The 21,156-nt window shown below is 40.3% G+C and overlaps 2 protein-coding genes across 4 annotated transcripts; one reads left to right on the top strand and one right to left on the bottom strand.

Annotated features, from left to right (window-relative positions):
- Nucleotides 1-1,508: 1,508 nt before the first annotated feature.
- Nucleotides 1,509-11,820, bottom strand: RAD1 (RAD1 checkpoint DNA exonuclease). 3 transcript variants are annotated; one of them, XM_034773319.1, is made up of 7 exons: nucleotides 11,724-11,820; nucleotides 9,818-10,014; nucleotides 8,902-9,174; nucleotides 6,963-7,071; nucleotides 4,107-4,365; nucleotides 3,191-3,289; nucleotides 1,509-2,834 (listed from the first exon to the last, which is right to left on the bottom strand). In XM_034773319.1, exons 3-7 carry the CDS (start codon nucleotides 9,094-9,096, stop codon nucleotides 2,651-2,653), a joined length of 846 nt encoding a protein of 281 aa, XP_034629210.1. In that variant the 5' UTR covers nucleotides 9,097-9,174; nucleotides 9,818-10,014; nucleotides 11,724-11,820; the 3' UTR covers nucleotides 1,509-2,650. The 3 variants fall into 3 exon arrangements, with proteins under 3 accessions (XP_034629210.1, XP_034629209.1, XP_034629211.1); XM_034773318.1 differs by lacking the exon at nucleotides 11,724-11,820 and adding an exon at nucleotides 11,409-11,682; XM_034773320.1 differs by lacking the exons at nucleotides 9,818-10,014; nucleotides 11,724-11,820 and adding an exon at nucleotides 11,409-11,682.
- A 5-nt stretch (nucleotides 11,821-11,825) lies between these two features.
- BRIX1 (biogenesis of ribosomes BRX1) lies at nucleotides 11,826-20,367 on the top strand. Its single transcript, XM_034773317.1, has 10 exons — nucleotides 11,826-12,009; nucleotides 13,936-14,047; nucleotides 15,010-15,053; nucleotides 17,473-17,543; nucleotides 18,431-18,480; nucleotides 18,575-18,648; nucleotides 18,758-18,808; nucleotides 19,100-19,201; nucleotides 19,512-19,640; nucleotides 20,047-20,367. The coding sequence occupies exons 1-10, from the start codon at nucleotides 11,860-11,862 to the stop codon at nucleotides 20,308-20,310; spliced, it is 1,047 nt and encodes a 348-aa protein (XP_034629208.1). The 5' UTR covers nucleotides 11,826-11,859; the 3' UTR covers nucleotides 20,311-20,367.
- Nucleotides 20,368-21,156: the final 789 nt, after the last annotated feature.

Genomic DNA, 21,156 nt, shown 5'->3' on the forward strand with positions numbered 1-21,156 from the left:
TTGCCATTACTGTATGTAATTGATTCCATTTAACCAATTCTAACTCTCATCTCTATCTTTTTCCTTTTATGAATAAACCTTTAGATTTTAGATTCTAAAGGATTGGCAGTAGCGTGATTTGTGGGTAAGGTCTGACTTGTACATTGACCTGGGTCTGGGGCTTGGTCCTTTGGGATCGGGAGAACCGTTTTCTTTTACTGGGGTATTGGTTTTTATAACCATTTGTCCCCATAACGTGTGGCACTGGTGGTAATACTGGGTAATTGGAGTGCCTAAGGAGATTGCTTGTGAGACTTGTGGTTAGCCAGTGGGGTGAGACCGAAGTCTTAGTCTGGCTGGTTTGGTTTGCCTTAGAGGTGGAAAAACCCCAGCCTTGGGGGTAACTGCCCTATTTGAGCAATTTGTCCTGAGTTGGCACTCTCAGTTGGGTTCCGCCAGAACCGCATTGTCACAATGTGGCAGCTGTGAAATTCAAGAGGGCTGCTTTTTAAAAAAAAATTGTATTAAAAAAATCCCACGTCTGATAGGATGTATCAAAAGAGAAATATCAGAGCTGCTGGAAACTCCCATTGCTCTGAATGGATAAGTAATGTATGCACTAGATGAACAGTTGTCATTAATAGCATCTTTGAGTTCTGCAATAGCCAGTTGATGTCAGTCACTGTCATCTTATTATCATTAACCTTACCTCTTTCCCCCCTTGTTTCCTATTCTTGTTTCAAGTTAGACTGTAAATTCTGTGGGGCAGGGACCATTTTTGTACAATTGCTACAACAATAGGGGCCTGATGGTGACTGCTGCTTTTGGGTCTTGCTAGGGTATAAAAAATTAACTATACACACAGAACTTATCTGAACAGAGAGACAGAGGTCTCCCACTGAGCTTTGGGTCTCTAGCTGCAACTCTGATCTTCCTATTTTGATGTGACATCAAGCTGGTAGCATGCCTGTTGCATTATTTGCGGCGGCTGTGCCTGATCAGATTGCAAAAGATCAGACTATTTACCACACCGACAGGGTTGATCATGTCTGGAACTGGTGGGTACATTTATGACAGATCATGTCTGAAGAGAACAAATGCAATTTCTGACTGAACTGCAGCCCATTTACTGCTGGAAACATGTTTTAATCCTGAAACTTGGCTTCATGGCTTGTAAAATTGAACAGGGAAGTACTGGGGGTTCACTTGTCAATATTAACTCATTAATTCAGAAGGCAAGTACTGTACTAGCTTCCCTCAAATGAGTGGCTGTTAAGCCTTTGTGCAAGAAACCATCTCTTGCACTGGTGATCTTACCAATTAGTGGCCTGGCTCTGATCCTCCCGTTTTGAAAAAGGTTGAAAAGATGGAGAAGTAATCTCAGTAAGTGGGCACAGAATGCAAGTCACTGAAAGTTTGTCTCCTTATCAATATTTTGTGTATCCACCATATCTTGAACCACTCTCTCTCATTCTTCCTGATTCAGTGTGACATTGAAAGAGCGGTTAGGAATAAGTAAAATCTGTCAATATTATATCTCAACATTTTATTTCCAGGAAACGATTCATTCACTTTGCTATTATTTTATTAAAAAAATACAAAAGCATTTCTAAATGTAGCAAAATATTAATGTGGTACATATGTATAGGTTTGTTACCATTAAAGGCAACTCCCGATTGTGACAAGCGATAATGTTTTATTTTATAAAAATCAACAACATTCCTTGGGATTTTTTCTTCTCCAAAACAATACTCCAATGCTCTTTTTCCTTAAAACTGAAATAAATAAATGTTTTTGATCTGGAAGGCAGTGGTGAATGGATGGGGTTGGGGTAGAACACGTAAAAAAACCACATTTCAAGAGCAAGGGTTGTATTAGTAATTTTTTTTTTAATTTGAAAAGTTAAAATCAAAATGACACTGCCCAAGTACTTAAAAGTGATTTACGTTGGGTTCTATGCTAACTTACCAGTACAGCACAAGCTCACTGCTGTGGAAAATGGGCATCCCCGATGAAATTCCAGGGAATTCAATAGTTACAGCAGGCTTGAATCTAGCTGAGGATGAGCAAATTTACAATTTACTGTTGTTGAGAAGTCAGTTTCAATTTTCACTCTCCACTTGTAGTCTCACAAAAAGGTTTTGTTTTTTTTAAATCATTTGAACAACCCACTGTCTAACACAAGCCAGCATTCAGACATTCACCACCTGTAATTGCTTCATCCAGGCTCAGAGCAAACCATGGCCAAAAACTGGTGGATTAACATACTGTTGTTGTCACAGATTTACCGCATTGCTTGTGTTTGCAATTATTCTGACAATAGTGACAGAATACTCAAGGGGCTGTTTGGTGATCATTCCAAGCTCGCAGTGGACAAGTGTGCACATCACAAAACCACCACCATCACAGCACCCTTTTCAGCCTCAGCACAGAGGCCAAGGATTAAGCTACCTTTTCACTTTTATAGATGGTCCATTCAGGTCAAGAGTGAGAAACACTCACAAAGTAATATGGGAGAAGCTTCATTGTAGCTGCTTTTTCTGCTCCTTTCTGTGGATAAACAGGGTGTCCATTTTCTGGGCTATCAATCTGGCAACTTTCAATTTTTTTAAATTAAATATTTCATCATTCTGAATGTCCATAAATGAAATGCACAGTCCATATCATAGAGCTATAGTTCTGATTCAGTAATGTCCTCATCAGGGCAACAATAGTACTCCACAAAACAGATCTGTCCATCTTCATTCCTAATCATATACTGCAGTGAAAGGAATCCCCGATTATCTGTCCGAATAGACACTTTACAAGATAAAGCCAGTGCCTTAGTAGATGGTTTGAGCAGAGAGATCTTATACCTGCAGGTAAAGAAAAGCTATTTTAAAGTATATAAAATGTAACAATGGCTGACCCTTATTCTCAAGTAATGGACCAAAACTGACAAAACCAATTAGCAACATATCCAACCACAGTAGTAGTTTTACAGTATGGTTTAATTTTTCCCTGTTACTGCATCAACAGCATACATTTTATACTCTAATTTTTATTACTGAACTTTTAACCAGAAGAACAACTTCTGTCAAAGGGAAATTTTTAAATACTACTCTATGTTCTGGGGAAAGTCAGACATTTCAGTAGCTGATGAAACCACTTTTTCACCTTCTTGGTAATAATGTGTCATCAGACTACTACTATTACTGTCCTGATCACTGACCTGTTTGTCTGGGTCTGGTTGCAATGAAATGCTTCCATCAAATCAGAGTCTTTGGGATAGTCAAGGTGAGCACTTCCTGCATTGCCAAAGGTGGATAATCTAAAAGACAAAATCCTCCAACTTAGCAAAGCTTTTTATATTGACACCATCAAATCTGAAAAGCGGAAACAACAAAGTGATGTTATACATCGGGACAATTCTCAAAGCGTTAGATTTCAACAAGCTACTTAGTCTTCATAAGAAATGAGGTAACACAGCCAACATTATCTGTGGCACTCCAAACTGAGTTCCCCTGATAGCAGCTGACTGTGGTTTCAAAGAAAGCTGACTTTTGCTAATGAAAGACTGATCATCATATTCCATTAGCACCTAGAGGCCACAATCTGCTGTACCAGAAACTGAAAGAAACCTGCTCGGCAGCACCTCGTGGAGCTGCCAGAAAAGTGGAAAACTGATGAGTTCCCCTATGCACTGCAGCATACAACTCCTGATTTTTCAGCCCTGATCAGTCACCCCCACCAAGGCCATGCAGACCTTGGAACTTATTCTTCATAACCAAAAATACAAAATGAATGGATTAAAAAAACAGCCTGGAATTTGTTTAACAAGGTGTACAAAATACAAGCTAAAAGGAGTTGTATCTGCTTATGCCAAGGCTGAAGCTGGCCCCTAACCTTAAAAGGATGATGTATTCTATTGCCAAAATTTTGGAATACTGAGAAATAAGGAACGAACAGTTGCCTGGTACCTTGTCTGAATAATTAAAGTCTTCATATGTGATGCAGCAGACCATTATAACAGAAGGCAGAATTAAACCTGTATGATGATGAATAAGCAGCAGCAATAACTCCAAACATCAAAGAGCAACTAAGTTGCTAAACATGAACCTTTGAAATGGACATGTAGTTTCTGATACCTGAAATAAGGCTTGTCTGGAGACATGGTGATCTGCAGGACCTCACTGGTCATATCTAATTCAGCAAATGCTTCTCTTAATCCTTCTGACTGCAGGATAATTTTATTAACCACATTTGTACTGCAGAAATCAAAATCTAGTGTCTCTTCAGGTTCTTCAGTGTTAATTTTACACACAGTTACCACACCTCCTTCTTCTAGAAATAGGGTCAAGGGGTAGCCATAACCACGGTAACACATTCGAAGTGCTGTTGAAGTACCTGAAATGATGATAAAATTAGCACGCTTTAAGAGCTAGATGGTCTAAGGGAGAGAGGAGGGATAGCTCAGTGGTTTGAGCATTGGCCTGCTAAACCCAGGGTTGCGAGTTCAATCCTTAAGGGGGCCATTTAGGGAACAGGGGTAAAAATCTGTCTGGGGATTGATCCTGCTTTGAGCAAGGGGTTGGATTAGATGACCTCCTGAGGTCCCTTCCAACCCTGAAATTCTATGACTCTAAACTTTGGAGACCTGGATTCTAGCCATGCTTAAATCACAGATTAAATGGGTTTATTATGCTCAGTCTAGTCTCAGATCTTTACTGAATTCTGTCTCAATCACAAAATCATCATACAATTTAGGATGATTGACACTCTTTTCAAAAAGGCCCAAGATAGGAATAGCCAGGATATTAGAACAGGAGTACTTGTGGCACCTTAGAGACTAACATTTATTTGAGCATAAGCTTTCGTGGGCTAAACCCACTCCGGTGAAGTGGGTTTTAGCTCACGAAAGCTTATGTTCAAATAAATTTGTTAGTCTTTAAGGTGCCACAAGTACTCCTGTTCATTTTTTGGATACAGACTAACACGGCTGCTACTCTGAAACAGGATATTAGAGTTCATTCAAATGTGCAATGGCAGAATTGTCTGAGAAAGCTTGCACTGTGTGTGTATCTGCAATGTGTGACTCTAGTCTACCCTCATTCATAAGTAACGCCTAAGAGAACATTTCTGGAAGAACTATTTTCAAGCAGGAAGACAGTTCAACTTCTAATATGTAAAATCACAGATAAGAACTGGATGTTTGACAATAGAATATTAATAATTCACAGTTCATATAAATAGAGCAATATTTCATTTTGAAATAGCATTTGAGGGAAAAAAGGCATTTTTTAAGTGATCCACTGGAAAACTAACTACATATGAAATAAGACAGAGGCTGCCCTGAATTATTCAAACACAACAAGCTGTGAGGCTATACAAAATACCTTGTGGGTGTATGGTGCACCCAAGACATAAGGCGAAAAGCCAGGGGCTTTTTACTAACTGAGGAATGTGATTAGAGGAAGGAGGATCATGTGCTTAAGGCACTGAAATTCTACTCAGGCTATCTTGGTTTAGTTCCCAGCTCTGCCACAGCCTTTCTGTTGTCCAAACTTGAACAGTCACTCTCTGTTTCAGTTCCCCATCTGTAAAATGGGGATAATACCTAGACATGTTGTGAAGATCAATTAATTGTTTTTGAGGTGCTCAGATACAATAATGTAATGGAGGCCAAAGAAGTACAGTAGAACCTCAGAGTTACGAACACTTTAGGAATAAAGGTTGTTCGTAACACTGAACAAAATGTTATGGTTCTTTCAAAAGTTTACAACTGAACATTGACTTGATACAGCATTGAACCTTTTTTATTATTTTAGTAATTTACATTTAACACAGTACTGTACTGTATTTGTATTTGCTTTTTTTCCTCCCCATCTCTGTTGCTGCCTGATTGCATACTTGCAGTTCCAAATGAGGTGTGTGGTTGATCAGTTTGTAACTCTGAGATTCTACCATACCTAGAAAGAGTGTAAAGTCATTACCAAGTTATACAAATGTTTTATAACAGTTTAGGATAGCTGAAGTCTAATGGATTGATGCCAAGGTTGGGCTGCAAGGTTCCAGTCTAAAGTCTATCACTGACTCATAGGGTGAGCTTAAAACAGGTCACTTAACCTGTCTGCTTACCTAGCTTTATAATAGCTGTTTGAGAGCTACAGCGAGGAAGGACCAGAAGCACCAAGCATGTGGTTGGCTTTTATTTATCAGAACCAACTTGCACCATTGATGGATTTCCTTCTACTTGCAACAACTGGCCCCTCTCTGGGCTTGTCTGTACTTAGGCTAGATCAGCACTGCTGTGATTGATGCAGTAGTGACGATTTAGTGGGTCTAGTGAAGACCTACTAAATCAATGACACAGCACTCTCCAGTCAACTCTGGTACTCTGCCTCTCCAAGAAGTGTAAGGGAAGTCAATGGGAGAGCACCTCCCGTTGACACAGCGCAGTACACACACCACAGCAAGTCGACATAAGCTATGTCAACTCCAGGTACATTATTCATATAACTGGAGTAGCGTAACTTGGGTCAACTTACCACGGTAGTTATAGACAAGGCCTAGGCCTTTACATTTCCTAAATCTGTGTATAATCACAAGATTTCTCTGCCACTTCTCTTACAAATCTTATATTTATGAACACATTTGTCTTCCAAACTCAAGACTTCTCATTGGGTACCTTTCACGGCCCCTTTACTTATAAGTCTGTTCACTGCCACCTTTTCCGTCAGTGTCTGAATTCAGTTGAGTACCTACCTTCCTGGCCACTCGAGCAATTATCACAGCATACAGTTGCAGCAACTTAAGAAGCTAGCGTATGGCCTAATCAATCAACGGTAGCTGCTCTTCAGAGGGGGGGTCTTACTATGGGAAGGTTAGGTAATCTTTCAGTGACAGGAAAGATCACTTTCATAAAGACACTTGGGAGGTGGCTAGAAGCACACGTTTCACTCTGATTACTGAGGGCATCAGATCAGGACATGCACGCACAATACCTGGCAAAGAATTTGTACCAAAAATGGTCAAACAGTCTAAAAGAACAGCCAAATTGATTCGAAACATCACAGACTCTTCCTGTACAATAAATTCTTGAAAAATCCCTGCCTGTAAAAAAAAAAAAAGAGAGAAAAAGTGTGTGTATGGAAGAAGTGCAACAACATTTGTTTCTCTTTCTGCAGTAGCAGTGACTTAATCATCTCTATAAATCCATAATTTTCACCTTCAGAGCGCAACATGATACAAAATAAGAGCCAATGAGCATATAGTCAGGATCCTTTAAAAATTAGCACATAGCTTAGACAAAGGAAAATCAGATAAGTACAACATTTGAGCAGTGGCCTTTTACAGTGTAGTAATAAGCGATAAATGTTGAAGTATAAAGATCTCCCCACCAAACAGCAGATGTTCAGTGTGCTGTACAACTTAAATAAAACCAAGACTTGTCATTTATTTCCAGTACACCTATTGTGATAATAGGTAGCACAATTTCTGCCCTGAGGAGTTCACAATCTAAAGATAGTCAAGTAAGCAAACAGCAGCAGGTGGAAGGGAACACATTAAATAAAACATGACTTCTTAAAATTCAAAGAAATAAAACCAAGCAAGGAGGTCAAAATAGAAGACTAGAGAAAGAGGCTAATTTTCTCTCTCTGCCCCCTTCCTTCCCTTTCCTATTTTGTTCTTTTTTTATTCTCCCTCCACCTTATTTTTTTTGGGGGGAGAAATCAATGAAATATAAATGAAATGAAAAATTACTAGAGATAGAAAAGGGTAACATAGGGTCAACAGTAATCATACTAAACACGTTGAGAAAAAATGATTTACAGGGTTATTCAGAGGTGAGGAAAGATGCAATGAGATAGACATCAAAGGGAGTGAACTTAGTCCTGTAGGGCTCACCATAATAATTGCTTGATGACCTAAGACACAAAAGTGAACTCCCTAAAAGATGGATGGAATCTGAATGCAGAACTCTTTGAGATCATGAAATGGAAGATGATGTATAAATACAAACTATTACTACTATTATTTGGAGAGATGATCAACAAGATATTTCAAAAGGAAAAATAATAAACTCTTTCACTGACGATGGAGAGGAAATGTTTACTGTCATGCAAGAGGGTATAACAGGAAGTAATGGGATGGCATTAGGGAAAGAGAAGTAAGGCTGAATATTAGTAAAAAGCTTCCCCAGAGTGAGCTCTGTTCAATTGTAGAACTGTCTTCCATTAGGGAAGTGGTGGGATCTTTATCATGAGTCATCTGTAAATACATCAGACAATCAGTGGCATAGTGAACAATCACCCATAGTGAACAATCCGACGCTGGCCTCAGAGGATGTGCTGAATGACCTACAAGGTCTTTTCCCATCTCTAACTTTAATATCCAGCAGTGTTGCAGGGCACTTGCTGGGTCAGATTCTCCACCTTATGCCTACAATTTTGACAATTCTTCTCTATCCCCTGCGATAAACTGCATGCATTTCCGTATTCTCTCGAACAGTCCTTCCATCCCATACTTTCCATTCTTAGCTACTTCTAGTCTCTCTAATACTTCCCTGGCTCATTTAATGAGCTCATATCTCACAGTGGCTTCGTACCATGTGCTTATACAAGACTCAATGCGAAAATAATGGTGATCCTCTCATATGCTATAGTAACAATAAAATAGGAGAACAATTTCCTCTCTGCTACATCAAGAATTTAACTCCAGCATTTCTGAATAGTGTCAACGTCTGCACTTTTGCAAGTCTAGAATTGAGATATCTAACGTGTTGGACCCGCTGGTCTCATCTTTTGTTTTTTGTTTGACTGGATTATGTCCATTGGGAAAGTCACTGACAAATGCAAGAGAAAGGAAAAAACTGCCATTTTAAACATGTGAAAGACTGATCACATATAAACTGATGGTCTTATGATGTGCTAGGCTCCTTACCTGAATAAAGGCATTTGCCTGCAGACACTTTGCATTTTCCACTGTAACCTTGATTCCATTTGTAGTTGCAAAACATGTTGCATGGTCTTTAAAATGAATGGCTTTTAGGATATTTGAAAGGTTTCTGACATTGTCGAGACTGGCGACTAAAACATACTGATCATCACCAGTTTCAGGTTGAGTGGAGAGGGGCATTATCTAGTTTGCATTCACCAGTCCAGTCTTTCCTGTGACAGTATAAGTGAGGGATTAAGATGCAGTTTCAAAGAAAACCTAAAAAGAGGCAACAAACTTGTATTAATCTGAATGGCTGTGGATGAAAATTGAAAAAAAAAAAAAAAGAAAAAGATTCACAAAGCTGTGATGATGTACTGGCAGCAATGCTTTGGTATAATTAAATATTTAATGAATAGACCAGGAATATGTACAAAGAATCCAAAAAAATAGTAGCTATTTCTACTCCCTGAGAGAGATATTCAGGTCCAATACTATTAAAATAGCAAAGTAACAGGATGCACAAGTGTATTCCTATATCTGTGTACCACTGACCCCTGCTGGATAGATCATGAAACCAGTTCATTTTTTTAATATTATATATACACACACACAAATAAATTTCCCTCCATTTGAGCTTTAGCTCACAAAGTAGAGGCCTGTGTTTCTGAAACTGCAAGAGAAGACTGCTGATATTTCATCCTTCTATTCTCTCCTCATTCTATCCAGCTTGCAAGGAAATATATTTACATTTTTATGCTTTAAGTAGCATCTCCCTCTTTGTACAGGGTCATATTATAGGCAAACTGCAAAACAAACTAATACAGAAGTTGTAGCCATGTCCTTAGGCTGGTAAATACAGATTAATATGTTTTTTCTCCCTGCTTTTTTATTACATGACAAATATTACAACCCAACTTGCCTTGTTTTTCTGGAGGACTCTTTGGAAGACTACACACTTCACACTAGGGGGAAAGCTGAGTTGCAGCTTTCCCATTCCCAGGTGTCAGCTGAAAGGGTGAAGAATGCTGAGTGTCAACTGAGATTTCAGCCTAGTGCGATGCCCCTATCCTACTCCACTTCTCCAGTCTTCCAGGAAAAAAGTCAGATCTAGTATTTCTATTGTAAACAAACAAAAACAGAAAGATGACATTACATCCATCTTCATAAAGAAATAAAGGTCACAATCATATTTTTCCTTTACAATTCACTTTTAATAGCAGATGGGCACTACTGACATTATGAGCACATGTACAGGTGTCATACAAGCAGACCCTGTCAGGGAGATTTTCAATGACATGAAGGGCAGTTAGTTGCCCAAAACCTTTTGGTAGTGAATGGTGAAAATCTCCGCAAAGCTCCTCCTATCTCTATTGCTATGCCTTCTTTAAAGGCTGAACATTACCATGAAGCAGCACAATAGTTTTAATTGAACCACTAATTTTTTCCTGCTGTTGATAAGAAAAAAAGGCTGTGCTCCACTTTGTGAACAGAAATAAGTTAGTGCCATTAACATACTTTACAATCTGTTCTTCTGGTTTAAATTTAACAGAAAGCCTTCCACTTCCTTTCACAAAGCTCTAGGTTACAGCAGCTGCTTTCTTTTGGCCATTATACTCATTGTTTTTTGTGCCATTGTGGTTTTTGTTTCCCCGTGTGTAGCATCGGTTTTATGCATAATCTTCCAGGGATGAGGTTGCAACATCCTCATCCTCTCCCAAATTGTCAGCAGCCTCTCAACAGGGTGAACAGGATTCCCGGCACTCTCATCCTCATCACTGCAATGCAGGACCAATGTGAATCCTACCTCATGTTGTGTCTGATCATTAGCATTAAATCGGTTACAAGTCTACTTCACCCCCCCCCCCCCCGAAGTTTGTGCTCCATGGGCCAAACTTTTTTTCATCTCCATTACGCTTCCCAAGCACTAATATTACAGTATGCTGTGACAACAGCTAGAGCAGTGGTACCAAACCTATTTATCATTGTGTGCAGCATCTGCAGCTCTTTATGTGGGCTGCATCAACACACTAGGTATAAAAACGAGGAGTCCGGTGGCATATTAAAGACTAACAGATTTATTTGGGCATAAACTTTCATAGATTAAGAAACCACTTTCCCTCTCTTGGTATTGACACCTCCTCCTCAATTATTGGGAGTCGACTACATCCACCCTGATCGAATTGGCCCTGTCAACACTGGTTCTCCACTTGTAAGGTAACTCCCTTCTCTTCATGTATAATAATGCCTGCATCTGTAACTTTCACTCCATGCATCTGAAGAAGTGGGGGTTTTACCCACAAAAACTTATGCCCAAATAAATCTGTTAATCTTTAATATGCCACCGGACTTCTCGTTGCTTTTATAGCTAGTGTGTGGATGCTGCCCACATAAAGAGCTGCAGATGTTGCACACAATGGTAAATAGATTTGGTACCACTCCTCGTTGTTTTTGTGGATACAGACTAACACGGCTACCCCCCCACCCCCGCTACTTGACACTAGCTATATTACCTGTACGGCCCGGAGGCTGTCACTGGGTCACAGCTGTGCGCTGATGGGCCACACGCGGCCCTCAGGTTGAGACCCAGGAGCTAGAGGAATCAGGCCGGAGGCCCCTTTGCACTAGGCACTCAGCAGCGGACACAGACCCCGGCCCGCCCTGGGGAACCAGCGGCCTGGGGACAGCGCTGAACTGGGAACCTCACCCCAGGCTCGGGTCGGGGGTCCGCCCGCTCAGCCCAGTGACGTGACTCCGCGGACCCGCCGCGCCGCCTAACACCGTCACACGCGATACGGACCCTCCCCACAGAGCGACTAGCGACTCACCCCGTGCTTTACGGCTGTCGTAAAACGAGATCCGCCGGAGCAGGGCAGCACGCCGCCGGCCAGGACCATAGCGCGAGGAGCGGAAGACCATGGCGAGGGAGCGCAGCTTCCGGTGGGAAGGTCACGTGTAGGCAAGATGGCGGCGGCCAAGAGGAAACGTGGAGGTGCTGCGACCCGGGCGAGGAAACGAGCCAGAGGGGCTCCGAATGGGACCGGGCCGCCGGCCAAGCCAAGCCCGCAGGGAGAGGAGCGGGAGGAGCACAGCATCCCGGCTCCCATCTCTAAGGTAAAGAGAGCGGCTGATCCCGCTCCTGCCCGAGGTGTCTGCCCTTCCCCTCCTCCCCCCCCCCCCGGAGTATGTGAGTATGTGGCTGGCCCGGACGGTCTCCGCCGGTCTCTCTATGGCGCGGGGTGGCCTAGGCTGTGTCCTCCCTGTTGGTGGTAGGAGCTCTGGAATGGTCCCTCGTGTTCGCCATCCCCTCTGCGGGACGGGGAGGGCCTGCCCTGTTGGGGAAAGGCTGTCTCTCCTCAGGGGAGGCTTCCCACGGGCCGGAGATTATCCGTCTCCAGCCTCAGAACTTTTAGAGACGTTGCCTCTCATTAGAGAAGCAGCTCTCTTCCCTCTGAGTTCTCAGTATTCTTGCAGGGTCGCCCCCCGCTTGGTGTGGAAGGGGGCAAATCGCTGGTTGCAGTCGCTCCACAAAAACAAGGGGTCTGGTGGCACCTTAAAGGCTAACAGATTTATTTGGACATAAGCTTTCATGGATAAAAAACCCTCACTTTTTATCCAGAAAAGCTTATGCCCAAATAAATCTGTTAGTCTTTAAGGTGCCACCGGACCCCTTGTTGTTTTTGTGGATACAGACTAACACGACTAATCCCTGATATTAGTCTCTCCACAGAGACATGTGCTGCCTTGATCTGTGTGGTCACCCAAACTCCTCATATGAGTGTGCAAAGCAAGGTTATGTTTCACTGTCATGATCTGCACAGATATCTTGAATACACTAGTAACAAGGAGATACCACGTCTAAGCACCTGATCAAACTGAGGCACTGCATGTGCTCTGGGGGTCCGTTTTTTCTGCTTCCATGAAGATGGGCCACATTGGGTGCTGTAGTTTTGGGCAGCTGAGGCCAGTAATCAGTCTGGAATCTCTTCCCACACTCAACTCCACGATCCAAACTCTAGCCAGTACTTGACTATTCCTAGTTATTGGGTTCTTGAGCTTGTTGGTCTGAGATGGAGGTGTCCATAATAAGCAAAAATGAGCAGTTTCTCATATATTGGGGGGGGGTGGGTGGGTGTCATTCTAGAGCAATAGCTTTTCACAATATTGGTCCCCATTATTATGAACTCGTTATTTGGTGTTATGATTTTTATATGAAATGCTGAGTATTCTGGATCATATAACGCAATTGCGATATAGCAATACTAACACCCTAAAATATTATCAGAGTTAAAAACAAATGAAGCCTTGTACAAGGACTTGGTAGCTAGTTTTAGTGACTATTTTATTTAGGGAGCATCCCAAATGACACGGTTCAGTAGTTGTACATTTGACAGCTTTTCAGTTTTTTTTAAGTAACTTGCATATTGAAATTGGAAATCCTATAGTCCATAGAAGCTACCCGGGTCTTCTGTGCTGAGTTAACAGAGGATTCATTTGCAGCAGACCCTTTTATCCTGTGTTGCTTTACAACTCCCTGGCTCTCAGCTCACTTTGTAGAGAAAGCAACAGATCAGCCTTTTCTTGTGACTGAGATGAGCTACTGTGCTTCTAATATTCCTGTACCATCCCTGACCCTCATGGTTATTGTTTAAATGGGAAAACAAATAGATTTCATGGCTACTTACCCCTCCTGTCTGCAAGCAGCTGCACCCTGATACATGAAGTTTATCACAGCCTAAGAGGGGAAATTTTATGTGAGCAGCCTCAAATATCGATAGTGTATCACTGAAAACATTGAGTTGATTAGAATTCTTTGTGTAGGAATTAAGTAGTCAAGTGTGAAAGATCAGAGTTGTCCACATAAACATTTATATCTCTGTTCCTGTTGAAAAGGCAGCACTTTGTTTTAATTGGAAACTTCTTCACAAATGTAGATTTTAAAAAATCTGAAATCTTAATTGATTAAATATTAACTTTGATTTTAAAAAAGTTTAAGATTAGAAACTTTTTTTTTCCACCTTAACTTTGTGTTTCTTTTAGGGTAAATGGAAAAACAAAGAGCGGGTGCTTATTTTCTCTTCTAGAGGAATAAATTTCAGAACAAGACATTTAATGCAAGACTTGCGAACATTGATGCCCCACTCCAAAGCAGGTAGGGTCTAGGTATTGCTTGTGTCTAAGTTTGTCAGTGTTTTTGGCTATTCTAGTTTATTATACCACTTGATTCCAACAGCCTGCTTTTTGAAGATGGTGTGTAATTCTTATTTTATATGGCTCACTGTCTGTTGTTGACATTATTTACCCCAATTGCTGCACAGAATAAGTGTTGGATTAGAACATAAGAATGGCCGTAGTGGGTCAGACCAAAGGTCCATCCAGCCCAATATCCTGTCTACCGACAATGGCCAATGCCAGATGCCCCAGAGGGAGTGAACCTAACAGGTAATGATCAAGTGATCTCTCTCCCGCCGTTCATCACCACCCTCTGACAAACAGAGGCTAGGGACACCATTCCTTACCCATCCTGGCTAATAGCCATTAATGGATTTAACCTCCATGAATTTATCCAGTTCTCTTTTACACCCTATTATAGTCCTAGCCTTCACAACCTCCTCAGGCAAGGAGTTCCACAAGTTGACTGTGTGCTGTGTGAAGAAGAACTTCCTTGTATTTGTTTTAAACCTGCTGCCGATTAGATTCTAATTAAGATAATTAGGAAACTAGGCCTCCATTCTGCAAACACTCAAATACATGCTTTGCTTTGTTTCACTATTCCTTTGACTTCAGTAAAACTACTTGCAAGCATAATGCTTTGTATGTGTTTCAGTATAAAGCCGTATGGTAAATTGGGGCCTTAAGCTGGTATGTGCAAAAACTGTTGTTAAAAGCAACCCAAGTAATGAGTAAGAGGTGAAATAATACCAACAGTGAACATGAGTTATATGCAAACTGCTGAGAAACACAAAAACTGAGAAAATGCTTCATCTTTCTTTAGTAATAGTAGGTGAAATATTTTCAGAAAAGTGTGGGTTTTTTGTTTTTAATTGCTGGTGTCCCTTGTAATATACAAAAGCATACAAGACTGTTCAGTGGTACTTTTTTCTTTGTTTACAGACACTAAAATGGACCGTAAAGACAAGCTGTTTGTAATTAATGAGGTAATGCCATGACTAAACTAATATTTATATTTTGGCTTTTTGGAAATTGTGTGAGCAGATAGGTGATGTTGAAATGGAAGAGAATTTTGGTTTACTTCATGAAGCACAAAGAGTCTAAATCCTGCTGTTTGAATTACTTGCTAAACCACAGGAAGTAATCAGAGTCATTCTTCTGCATCGGAAATAGTTTAATTCACTTTTTGAAACCAAGACTAGTAAGTAAAATATTGATGTAATCTTGCATTTGTCCTCTCTTTTGTTAGACATGATCTGATAGACATGAGAACCTGGTCCTGAAAGCACTCTGTATGCAGAACTCTTATTGAAATCAATAGAAGTTCTGTGCACAAAAAGCTTGCAGGATAGAGCCCTATGGTGGCATAGAATCATAAAATATCAGGGTTGGAAGGGACCTCAGGAGGTCATCTAGTCCTAAACCTCCCCCACTGCCACTTGAGACCATTACTTCTTGTTCTGTCATCTGGTACCACTGAGAACAGTCTAGATACATCCTCTTTGGAACTCCCTTTCAGGTAGTTGAAAGCAGCTATCAAATCCCCCCTCACTCTTCTCTTCTGCAGACTAAATAACCCTCAGCCTCTCCTCCTAAGTCATGTGCTCCAGTCCCCTAATCATTTTTGTTGCCCTCCGCTGGACTCTTTCCAATTTTTTCCACATCCTTCTTGTAGTGTGGGGCTCAAAACTGGACACAGAACTCCAGATGAGGCCTCACCAATGTCAAATGGAGGGGAATGATCACGTCCCTCAATTTGCTGGCAATGCCCCTACTTATACAGCCCAAAAAACATTAGCCTTCTTGGCAACAAGGGCACACTTGACTCATATCCAGCTTCTCGTCCACTGTAACCCCATGGTCCTTTTCTGCAGAACTGCTACCTAGCCGTTTGGTCGCTAGTCTGTAGCAGTGCATGGGATTCTTCCGTCCTAAGTGCAGGACTCTGCACTTGTCCTTGTTGAACCTCATCAGATTTCTTTTGGCCCAATCCTCTAATTTGGCTAGGCCCCTCTGTATCCGATCCCTAGCCTCCAGTGTATCTACCACTCCTCCCAGTTTAGTGTCCTCTGCAAATGAAGATATTGAACAAAACCAGCCGCAGGACCAACCCTTGGAGCACTCCGCTTGATACCAGCTGCCAACTAGACATGGAGCTATTGACCACTACCCATTGAGCCCGATGATCTAGCCAGCTTTCTATCCACCTTAGTCAATTCATCCAGCCCATACTTCTTTAACTTGCCAGCAAGAATACTGTGGGATATCTGTATCTTGGGTCTAAATACACCATGGTTGCAAAGATATTGAATAAAAAACATACAGGGTGAAAACGAAGAAGAAAAGGGCTGATGGAAGGAGGACAAGGTTACAAAGGTTAAAAACTTTGTGGTTGTTTTTGTCAAGAACATTTGTAATTATAATCTTAAAATATTTAATTGGTGGTGGGGATGTGCTTTTTTGTGCAAGGCTGAAGGAGGCAATAAAGAGTACAGGTACATGTGGCATAGCTAGTGAATTGAACTAAGTGGCAGTATGAGTGGATCCATTAGTGGAAATGAACCAAAGAGGAATCAAAGCAGTTTAGACTTCCAGCAGATATTAGAGGGTGGAGGTGATAGAGACAGCAAGTGTCTGTGGCTTTTGTGTTGGAATAAAGACTTCTGGGAACCTTGTGCCTTTGAATCATTACCCCTATGAAAGAACTGCTGTTGCTTTTTTTGTGATTTAGTCCCCTGGTGCCCTTTCTAGTTGAGGGAAGGGAGAAGAAGGGTAGGCTGGCAAGCCTTTTCTGGCCTTATCTCCTCTACCTATGCTGGGGTGCTGCTGCTGGAATGTATTAACTTCATGGATGAAAATGATTGCTGTTCATGAACTTTTTTTTTTTTTTTTTTTTAAATGAGGCATCTTATTTTGAAATAGGAAATTGACTATTGATAAAGAGAGACTTAATTTCAAAACCAAGAACCTATATAGAATAGAAGCATTTTGTTCCATCGCTCTGCAATCTGCCAATGAAAAGTGCTTTACAAAAGAAAGTGTTGTTTCCCTCATTTTACGTTGGCAAACCTGAGGCACAAATAGGTTAGAAGATCAGCCTGAAGAAAGCCACCCGGTGGGTCGGTGGCAGAGCTGAGACTAGGTGCCCTGACAGTCTAATGCCCTGTCCACTGGAGTGCTGGTCGTTGCTAGTTTTCTGGGAATAAAAATAATTTAAAAGCCTTTCAAGGTGGCTATTATTTAAAACTGACTTTTCTGCAGTCACCAGGTGTTGTTTATTAATGCAAGACCTTTGCATATTTTCACTTCAGGACAGAAATACTTGAGACAGATTTGGAAGGTTTGTGAAAAGATCCATGGAGCTTTGTTAATAGCTAATTTGCCATATGCCTTCTTTTTATATAGATTTGTGAAATAAAAAACTGCAATAAGTGCATATTTTTTGAAGCCAAAAAGAAACAGGATCTCTACATGTGGTGAGAAAATACACTATGCTTTATTAAATCTCCCTCTATAATCATAGCTGCTCGTATTCTGACTAGAACAGTGGTTCTCAAACTTTTGTACTGGTGACCCCTTTCACATAGCAAGCCTCTGAATGCGACCCCTCCCCCCATAAATTAAAAACACTTTTAAAAATATGTAACACCATTATAAATGCTGGGTGCAAAGCAGGGTTTGGGGTGGAGGCTGACAGCTCACAAACCCCCATGTATTAACCTCATGACCCCTTGAGGGGTCCTGCCCCCCAGTTTGAGAACCATTGGACTAGAACTCTATTTAAAACATCCTACAGTTTGAAGATTTACACCTTTAGTGATCAATACATTTCAAGAGTGACACTTTAAAAAAGTACAGTTAAACATGCTCATATGACAGCATGTACTTGCTTTCCTTCTGTTGACTGTTTTTTACCAGAAGAAAAATATTCCACTATTCCTTGTGGAGTTTAAGTATACCGTTTTTTTAATAAATTTGTATTTGAATATACCTGAAGCTGCCACGGAATTTTAAGTCTTCCCTACAGGACTGCTGCAGAAGTTTAAGCCAAACTTCCCATAGGATACTTCAGGTCTTGGCAGTAGTAGCAGGAGTAAATGAGACTGGCTTTATTTACAAAAATACTATTTCAAATTTTTATAAGCAGCAAAGTAATTGTAAATTAAACACTATTTTATATGAAGCCTCATAATTTGAGGTCTGCTGTTTATGCCATTTTTAATTAAAATATCTAAAATGAACTATCATTTATACACAACAAAAGCCAGTTTTAAAACTACTACAGTAAAAAGTCTGGTTGAAATTTACTGTAGAATTCTGAAGTATTTTTCTTGCCATTACTAATGGATGTCTTTTGTTTCAGGCTTTCAAATTCACCTCAAGGACCATCAGCCAAATTTTTAGTACAGAATGGTAAGTTGAGCTCTCAGATTACTTCTACTGCTTTTATTTATTTGTTTTTCTTAGAAAACTGTTTAAAAACTAAAACTGTTCAAAATCATTGTAGTTCATACCCTGGCAGAACTGAAGATGACTGGAAACTGCCTGAGAGGCTCACGGCCTCTTCTGTCCTTTGATCCGGCAAGTACAGGATTTCAGATTGTTTTGACCTATAGTATCTCTGATTTTCTTTTTCTCTATACTGCTGTTGCCTTCTCTGTGTTCATAAAATTGTATTTTTCTCTTCTAGGTGTTTGATCAAGAGCCACACTATGCTCTGTTAAAAGAGTTGTTTATTCAGGTCAGTATGTGCCAACTGTGTTTTGGGATTTCTTGTAACTTACAAACTCTTTGTGCTAATATTTCAGGCTTAATACATATTGCAAGTTGCTTGTGTGTGTCTTGGTACTTAGACACTAATCCTGCAAAGACTTGCACATGTGCTTTAAGTCAATGGGACGACTCACATATGGAAGTCTCTGCAGGATGAGGATGTTAAATAGTAAAACAAGATGAATGCAAAGGTAATTAAACTTTATATTTTGGACTCTTGATCATTTTAGATGAGAAATTGTTTTTGTCTTTGTTATAGATTTTTAGTACACCACAATATCACCCCAAAAGCCAGCCTTTTGTAGATCATGTATTCACGTTCTCCGTCACAGACAACAGGATCTGGTTTCGAAACTATCAGGTTAGTTGTTTCTCTTGACTTTTTAAAAATTGCACTAAATGTATAATTTCATATGAAATACAGTAAATTGAAAGGAAACCTTTAATTATTACCAGGATATGCTGACATCCACCCAACTTATACAAAAAAGTGAATTCAAAATGTTTTATAGTGGACTCAAACTACCTTTTTACATGCTTAACATAAATTAGCTGCATTAGATTTTGGGCTTGAACACCTGTGAATCCATCTGTGTAAAATGTTTAAAGAATGTGTATGTATAAGTCCAGCACAGGAATCTCAAATGAAGGTGTTTGCTGTTTTGTTACAGATCATGGAAGAAGATGCAGCTCTTGTAGAAATTGGACCTCGTTTTGTTTTAAATCTCATAAAGATTTTCCAGGGCAGCTTTGGAGGACCAACTCTGTATGAGAATCCACATTACCAGTCTCCAAACATGGTAATAGTCTTGCCTTTGGTTTTGCTTGCATTTAACGAATTCCTTAGGCCTTGATTGTGCAAGCTGTTCTGTATGAGTGTACCCCTGCTCAGAGGAGATCAGCTTACAGGATCAGGAGCCACAATGTGGCAACACATGTAATAGGTTATAATTTTTGGGTAAAATAATCACTGGCATGTGAAATGAGCAGATTTATGAAACTAATAATGCTGAGTTGTTTGATCTCTCAATGAGAAGATGGCAATATGCTGAGGAATTTGCCAGTTGAAGGGTGATCCTTTTAAAAAGATCATTTTCTAAGTGGAGAGCATTTTCTGTATTATAAAATGTTGTATGTGAACTTTTTGCAATATCACCTTTTGCCTTTCAGTGCAACTGCATTAACTTACTTTTCTTGTTTTGATAGCATCGGCGGATAACAAGATTGGCTGTAGCTGCTAAATTTAGAGAAAAACAGCAAGTGAAAGACCTGCAGAAACTTCGGAAAAAAGAAGAAAAGACAATTATTCCAGAAGATCCTACTGAAACTGTCTTTGAAACTCCAGCAGAGGAAAAGCCATTGGAAATAGAGTTGGTGAAACCAGAGCTAAAAGTCAATTTGAAAAAGAAAAAGAAATTATTTCAACGACAAAGGAAAAGGCAAAAAAATCTTTCCAGGGTGGGAGTGTAAAATGTTAAGTGGAAAAAAATTAACAAAACTTCAAAAAGTCATCTGTTAGTCTTGCATACTTAGCTCTGAAATACAGCTAAAAACCTATCTTGCATATGATCTTATATCTCATTTTTTAAAGTCAGCAGCTGCTTGTCACCAACTTTGAGTAAATGAAAAATCAATGTGGATTTCTTCTGCTCTAGGACTCACCTCAGACTGTTTTTTAAATAAAATTTGTTGGTATTTTTGTTGTACATCTGTCTTCCAAAGAATAGATACATTAATGCCTTACAAGGCTCTTAGAGAAATTTGGGGGTTTCAAGGGGAAGGGGTTGCGGGGCAGCAGCAAGAGGTGAATAAGAAAGTCTGACCAAAAATTTCTTACAATTGAAAATTAGTCTTGTATGGGACAGTAATTTTGGTGTGTTTTGGGGCGGGGAAGCACTACCTAACGGAGTTTGGGTGGTTACCCCTAGCCATAGTTCAGAAGTTTAGCTCCCCAGTCCTGTCCAGCAGTAGTCAAGATCTTAATCTATATTACATTTATGATATACAAGTACACTTTCTCTTTAAAAGATGCAACATGCCTACAGTAGTGGTTCACTTTTCTTGGCCGGTTACCCACCCTATCCCACTCTTCTTGGAGAAGAGAGAGGATTGTGATTTTTTTTTTTTTTTTTATCACAGGATTTTTTTTTTTTTGTTGGCATTTTTAAGAATAGTGGATCTACAAAAGCATAAGGGGCTTGCCTCATAGAAAAGGGGGCAAACCATGTTTACTTTGTGTTGCTCTTGGTGTCCTGTACCAAGTATGCTGCTGTTGCTCAAAGATACAATGGAACGTTGTCCTTTGTGGGTGCTGAT

Source organism: Trachemys scripta, chromosome 6 (assembly GCF_013100865.1).
Source record: "Trachemys scripta elegans isolate TJP31775 chromosome 6, CAS_Tse_1.0, whole genome shotgun sequence".
NCBI classification, from domain to species: domain Eukaryota; kingdom Metazoa; phylum Chordata; order Testudines; family Emydidae; genus Trachemys; species Trachemys scripta.